The sequence below is a fragment of the Bison bison genome, unplaced genomic scaffold, assembly GCF_000754665.1.
Source record: "Bison bison bison isolate TAMUID 2011002044 unplaced genomic scaffold, Bison_UMD1.0 scf7180017864066, whole genome shotgun sequence".
NCBI classification, from domain to species: domain Eukaryota; kingdom Metazoa; phylum Chordata; class Mammalia; order Artiodactyla; family Bovidae; genus Bison; species Bison bison.
This window is the reverse complement of record NW_011494638.1, coordinates 3,295,882-3,302,781: the sequence shown is the minus strand read 5'-3', so window position 1 is coordinate 3,302,781 and position 6,900 is coordinate 3,295,882. Positions and strand designations below refer to the sequence as shown.

Below are 6,900 nucleotides of genomic sequence, written 5' to 3'. Positions count from 1 at the left end.
TTCTCCAGGCAAGAACACTGGAGTGGGTTGCCATTTCCTTCTCTAGTGCATGAAAGTGAAAAGTGAAAGTGAAGTCGCTCAGTCGTGTCGGACTCTTAGCGACCCCATGGACTGCAGCCTACCAGGCCCCTCCATCCATGGGATTTTCCAGGCAAGGGTACTGGAGTGGGGTGCCACTGCCTTCTCCTAGTTTTTATAGTTTTATCCTTATTTCAATGGCTCTGCTGTATTTGTGTTTTTTATTATAAGCTATCCCAACTCTTTTCAGAGTTGATTGCTGTATCCATTATTAAAGTAGCATAATTATTAAATTTGCTGTAATTTGAAGTGCCTGCACAGAGATCTAAAAGCAGTCAAATATCTCAACAAAAAAATAGAGATGTAGAATACTTTGTGGAGGTGTAACATAGTTAAGATATACAAAAAACTTAACGCACTTTGCCAGTTTAGATAATTTGGTTTAGGGATATAAGTATTGTTAGGAATACAAGTATTGTATACCTCATGAAACTTAGTGATTCTGTAAAGTTCAAAAGTACAGCATGTAAGCATGATAATTACAAATTTTCTAAGAGAATTTCTAAGTGTTAGACCTGAGTGAAAATGAAGTTAGAGGCTACTAAACTATAAGCAGTAATGTTTTAGTTCTTACCTGTCTGCATACCTACTTACCTAGCTCTTTCTGTCCATTTACTTATTTAAATTAGGAAATGGCAACCCACTCCAGTACTCTTGCCTAGAAAATTCCATGGGTGGAGGAGCCTGGTGGGCTACAGTCCGTGGGGTCATGAAGAGTCGGACACGACTGATCGACTTCACGAGGCTTTAATTTAAAAAAAATTCTCATATGTAGTAAAACTTAATTTCTTAATCTAGCTTAAAGATTTTACCGTGTATATGTATAGTGTGAGGCCCTTGGCCCTACCTTTTCTTCTTCCCCCGTGCCTGCTTATGCAGCCTTAGCCTCTTCTAGTCTTTGGTGTGGAGGTGAGGTAGTTTGTTAACTAGAAGTCTCTTTAAGACTTAGAATTCTACCAGACTCACTGTGCTGATCATTTCACAGTATGCACAAACACATCGGTCCCATATGGGGCTGTACGTTTTTCACAGGATTATTCAGTTGATTCCTGGAAGCACTTTTGGCAGGGACTTTATTCAAAGAGTCTAAAGCATTTCTGGACTCCATTGAGTTTTATTTCATTTTGGCCTTTGTTTTCTTCTTTGTTCCTACTTGAAGATAGCAGCTCCAGACCATTTTTATCTATAACTACTTTTATTTGATGGGTATTCAGCTTGATGTGGAAACTGAGGTGCATATCTTAGTTTAATCATCTGTGGATATTCAGTTACTGAGACCCTCTGTGCTGGTATCATGATGTTTTTATTGTTCCTGAGAAATACTGAGAAATCCTTTACAATCAGTAACCACTGATTCTGGTATATGAAGATGAACAGGGCATATACTCTCAGTGCATTTTACTGAGAACTCCTATTTTGTTATTTGTTAGACAGTAGTTGGTTCAGGTATTATTACAGAGCCTCATTCGTTTGCCCCACTCAGATACACAGACTACACCTTAAGAATCTGGTTGGAAATTGTGCTGCTGGGTATGGTAGCCACCAGTCACAGGGGCTGCCGAGCAATTAAAATGTGACTGGTCTGAATTGAGATGTGCTGTGAATGTAAAATACATGCTGGATTGTGAACACTTGGTGTGAAAACAAGCATAAAATCTCAGTAAAGAATTCTTTATATTAATTACATGTTGAAATGACAGTAATTTGAATACGTTGGGTTAAACAAAATGTACCTTAAATTTAATTTTGAACTGTTCCCATTTACTTTTTGAAAAAAAATGTGGCTACTGGAAAATGTAAATTACATATGTGATTTATCTTACATTGTACAGTACTTACACAGATTCTAGAGTATAGTTGGACTCAACTTCCTTATAACCAAGAGTCTTGTATAAATTTTCCAAAACAGTTGTTGGATTTTAGTGGTTAAGAATGTGGCAAATTGACAGGTTCATTCTACCAATATTTGTAATGTGATCATATCTCAGGTATATAATGTGATTCATAATGAGATCATAGCTCAGGTACTTGAAGAAAGAAGTAGCTTTTATTACCAGGAAAGGGGTCTTTATTTATAGAGATGACAAACTAAGAATGGGATTAATGTCATTAATCCAAGTTCTCTGTAGAATAAAATTTGAAAAGTATTGGACTGGTTTCAAGTATAAGGAAAATTTATTAGTAATAAAGGCTTTTGCAAAGTAAAGATTAAAGAAATGATACTTGGGAAAGAGTCAAAAGTGACATTAACCAAGAGACGTACTTTTGTCAGCTTTAGTAGGAATTGTTTTTGCAGTGAGTTTGTTTGGTTTAGTCCATTTCTAAATCAGGATAAAGAGGTGATTGTTAAAGCTCTTGTTGATTATAATCATCTGGCTTGAATGTACATAAATTTGTTAACTTTAATGAATTTTTTTTAATAGTTGATGCAATGAAGAGAGTTGAAGAGATCAAACAGAAGCGACAAGCTAAATTTATAATGAACAGGTATGAATGTTTTAAAATATCTTTATTTTCACATAACTTCTGAGTTTCAGAAACTATTAAGATAGTATAAAGAACTCTGTATATTCTGTTAGCATTTTGTCATACTTACTTTGTGTTTAACTCTGTGTGCAGTAAGTTGAAGACATCATGCCTTTTCCTCTTAAGTATACTTCAGTGTATATATGTCCTAAAAATAGTATGTTCTTTTTCTGTGTGGTTTTTAAAATTGAGGTATAGTTGACACACAACATTATTTTGGTATCAAGTATACAACATAAGAACATGCTCTTATATAACCACAGTATAGTTATCAAATCAGAAAATTATCACTGATAAAATATTGTTATTTAATCTATAGACCTTACTTGATTTTACCAGTTGTTCCAATAATGTCCTTCATCACAGCAGAAAATCATGTTATCATGCATTGCATTTGGCAGTCATGTCTCCTCAAGCTTCTTTAACCCAGACAGTTTCTCGCCTTTGTCTTAAATGACATTGACATTTTTGAAGAGTACAGGTTAGTTACTTTACAGGATGTTTCTCATTTTGTGTTTGTTGTTTCCTTCATGATTAGATTCAGGGTAGGCATCTTTGGCCAGACTGTCACAGAAATGTGTCTTCTAGGTACATGTTGCCTCTTACTGGTGATGTTAACTTTTATCACTTGGTTAAAGTAGTGTCTGCTAGTTTTCTCCCCTGGAAATGGAGGAAACTACTTTACTGTTTTATTCCCCTCTTTGTAATCAGTGCATCTTGAGGGAGACACACTCAGCAAAGAACCTGTTACTCCTCATAGTGGTATCTACTGGTTTTAGTAGTCTTGCCTGGAAAATTCCATGGATGGAGAAGCCTGGTAAGCTTCAGTCCATGGGGTCGCGAAGAGTCAGACACAACTGAGTGACTTTACTTTTACTTTTCACTTTCATGCACTGGAGAAAGAAATGGCAACCCACTCCAGTATTCTTGCCTGGAGAATCCCAGGGACAGCAGAGCCTGGTGGGCTGCCATCTATTGGGTTGCGCATCGAGTCGGACACGACTGAAGCGACTTAGCAGCAGTGTTCTGCCTGAATCTGTTACTATTGTTATTATTGCCAAGTGGTGATTTTTCTAATTTCATCCTTTCCTATTTATTAGTTGGCTTTTTAATCCAAGAAAGAGCATTTTTCTTTTTCCCCAGTTCCACATTTATTATTTTATTCATTTATTCACATCATATGTGTGGTGTGTACACTAATTCTTACTGTCTTCAGTGTGTTACAGTTCTTTATCATTATTTATTTTGATGTTCTAAGTACCCCAAGTTGGCCAGTGAGAGTTTTTCAGGCAGGCTCTGTGTCATTTTGACAATTCCTCATCATTCTTTGGGTGCTTTCTTGCTTTATGGCTATTAAGATTTTCTAGTACCATCTTGCACTTCCCCTGCCCCAGCTTGAAACTGGCTATTTCTTTAGAAGAGACATCACTTTTGATCTAGTCATCATAAACGTCTGTCATAGAAAAGCATGTGTCAACAGCTCTTTGGCTTTAAACCTTTTTAATTATGAAAAAAAGGGGGCCCAAATGCTTGAGAACTAATCTATTGACTTTTTTTTGTTGTTGTTGAATGTCTCATGTGTTTCGTGCTCTTGTAATTACTGAATGATTTTAAAAAACAGGTAACACAGAGATTATATCTTTCTCCTCAAATAGAGAACAGATACTTTAATGATTAGAGGTTTGTATTCTGTGTCTGTGATCTCTAAGGCTTGTTAATTCTTTGTTGCAGTTACATTTCTTCATTCACTGAGCAAATACATATTCAACCCCCAATTTATTCCTGACTAGGCACTAGAAATAACAGTGAATGAGCAAATTGGGAGTGTAGGAATCATTAAGCTAATGAGGAACGAGAAACATTATATTCCCATTTCTCATCTGTGTGGTTAACTAAATATAAATTTTACGAATTACAAGTTAATGTCTTTTAAAGAGGTTTTAGTAACTGAGCTTTTGGCCTTGATGTGTTTTATCCTAGGTTGAAGAAAAATAAAGAACTACAGAAAGTTCAGGACGTTAAAGAGGTCAAGCAAAACATCCATCTTATCCGGGCCCCTCTTGCAGGTAAGTAGGCATACACAGGAGCTCTCTGCCTTCTGTAGAGAAATGGAAAGCTTTTGTGGTCCATGTAATTGGGTACCAGCCAACTTTTTGAGGATAAATTTTTTTTTTTCATGTAAATATTCTCTCTCATTTAGGATATGACTTGGTAATTTATAAAAAATACTGATTCAGTGCATTTCTGAGTTCCATTCAGTTTATTGCATGTGGTGTTTCTTTTCTCCCTTCAGAAAATCCTAGCTTCTGTAAAAACACTTTCCAAGTTAATCAAAATTATTTGAGTCATAATTAAATTTGCCTCATACCTGTTTTGATTAAAAGGACAATGTTTCATATTAATAGTTCCCAAACTTCATTTGGTGTGGGAATTACTTGGGGGACTTATTAAGCACAGAGGTTCAAGCCCCTTGGATCTGGACCTCTGTGCGTCAGGAGCTCTCCAGGTGATTCTGATACCTCAGTTTGAGAACTGCAGTTTTGTGCTAAAGCCTCGCTTGTGCTTCTGTAACTTACAGGTAGGCACTCACTTGGGCAGTTGTTTGTGTGCATAATTTCTTGTGTGAGGTGCTAGGAAACCAGTATTTTTCCTCAGCTGGCACCGAGTACAATCTATCAGAAGGAGAGAGATTTTGGTCGGATTTAGCTATGCCTAAACCTTAGTTAAGTCAAATTCTGTAACAACATATTGGGTAGACTTATGCAAGAGTCCCAGCTAGGACTTTTTTGTACCAAATTAAAAAAAAAAAAAAAAAGAATCCTGGAGCATTGTTTCACATATAGATTATATGGACTGACACCCCAAAAACAATAGAAAGGAACTGTTATTATCTAAGATTTTAGGTAGCCCTTTTTGAGGTAGAGAGTGCAGTGTTGAGAACAGAGATCTTGGCTCCAGATGGCCAGGGTTTACATCCAACCCCTCTGTCTTACTGGACTTACTAGCCAAGTGACCAGGTCACTGATTGATTTGTCTCTGGACCTCAGTTTTCTCATTTTTGAGATGTAGGTTGTCACGAAGGTGAGATGAGCAAATGTGTGGCAAGTCATAAGACCTGTGTGAGTTTAGTTACTATTCTTAAATTATTTAGGAATATTTAATGTTATTTTAAAATAGCCAAGATTCTTTATAAGTGTGGACATGACTTCCACAAGGTCACACCAAATCAATGAGTTTAATTTCTTTTTTCAAGGCAAAGGAAAGCAGCTGGAAGACAAAATGGTACAGAAATTACAAGAGGATGTGGACATGGAAGATGTTTCTTAAAACTCTGTCTGTAAGCATTTCTTTTAAGTGCATCTGGAAATCTCCTTTGGAAGCTTAGAACTTGTAAATTGTTGAATTTTTTTTTTTTCCCACGTAAGGTCACTCAGATGAAAGGGGAATAAATACTTCTGTCCTACATTGATATTTGCAGAACAGCAGATATTATGGATGCTAGGTTGCATCTCAATGTTCAACCTTCACTGAGAGATACACTTTTATAAATTATGAAAACTATGTTTGTAAATAGAGAAGTGAATTGTGGACATAAAATGGTCATGCCATTTGCTTAATGGCACTGGGCAGCATTTATGTCATAATGACAAATTCATGACTAGTAATATATATAAAATAAAATTTTCTTTGCAGTAAAATATTCCCTTTATTAATGTTCTGGATGGGATACAGCAAGGAACTAACAATCTGTATGATAATTAGCCTCAAGTAATATCTTTTCTTTCAATTTTAATATTTCTGGTTATGGTTTATTAGCATCTTAGAAGAACATAATGGCCCAATATATTGAAGCCTGATTATGTTGGACTGTTTTGATGTGGTTTAACTATTGTGATAGTCATTTGTGGATGTTGAGGGTGAGTTGAACAGTCTGTTCCTGAAATGGCACTGTGTAATTTCCACTTTGGAGAATACTCAGTGACAAGTTGACATTCCTAGTAGAATAAACTTTATTTTTCCATGACTTCAGTGCCTATTACAATTTTTGGTGTGGTTTTCTTTTCAAAAATTCCTAATCGTTTTTGGAAAATGGGATGTATGAATAGCACATAAATTATTTGCACATAAAATTGTTTCTAAAGTAACCACCTACATATTTTCTTAAAAGTACTAAACAAAAGGTAGATATTCCCAGGTAAATAATCCACCTGCCAAACAGGAGATGCAGGAGATATGGGTTCAATTCCTAGGTTGGAAAGATCCCTGGAGAAGGAAATGGAAACCCACTCCAGTATT

General features: G+C 35.9%; 1 protein-coding gene across 1 annotated transcript in view; it reads left to right on the top strand.

Moving 5' to 3' along the window:
* The window catches only part of RSL24D1 (ribosomal L24 domain containing 1), a 14,657-nt gene extending 8,029 nt beyond the window's left edge, over positions 1-6,628 (top strand). The window contains exons 4-6 of the mRNA XM_010836765.1: positions 2,502-2,565; positions 4,585-4,670; positions 5,858-6,628. Of these exons, the coding sequence (XP_010835067.1) occupies positions 2,502-2,565; positions 4,585-4,670; positions 5,858-5,931 (224 nt within the window). The 3' untranslated portion in view covers positions 5,932-6,628. The remainder of the gene's footprint in view (positions 1-2,501; positions 2,566-4,584; positions 4,671-5,857) is intronic.
* The last annotated feature ends 272 nt before the right edge of the window (positions 6,629-6,900 follow it).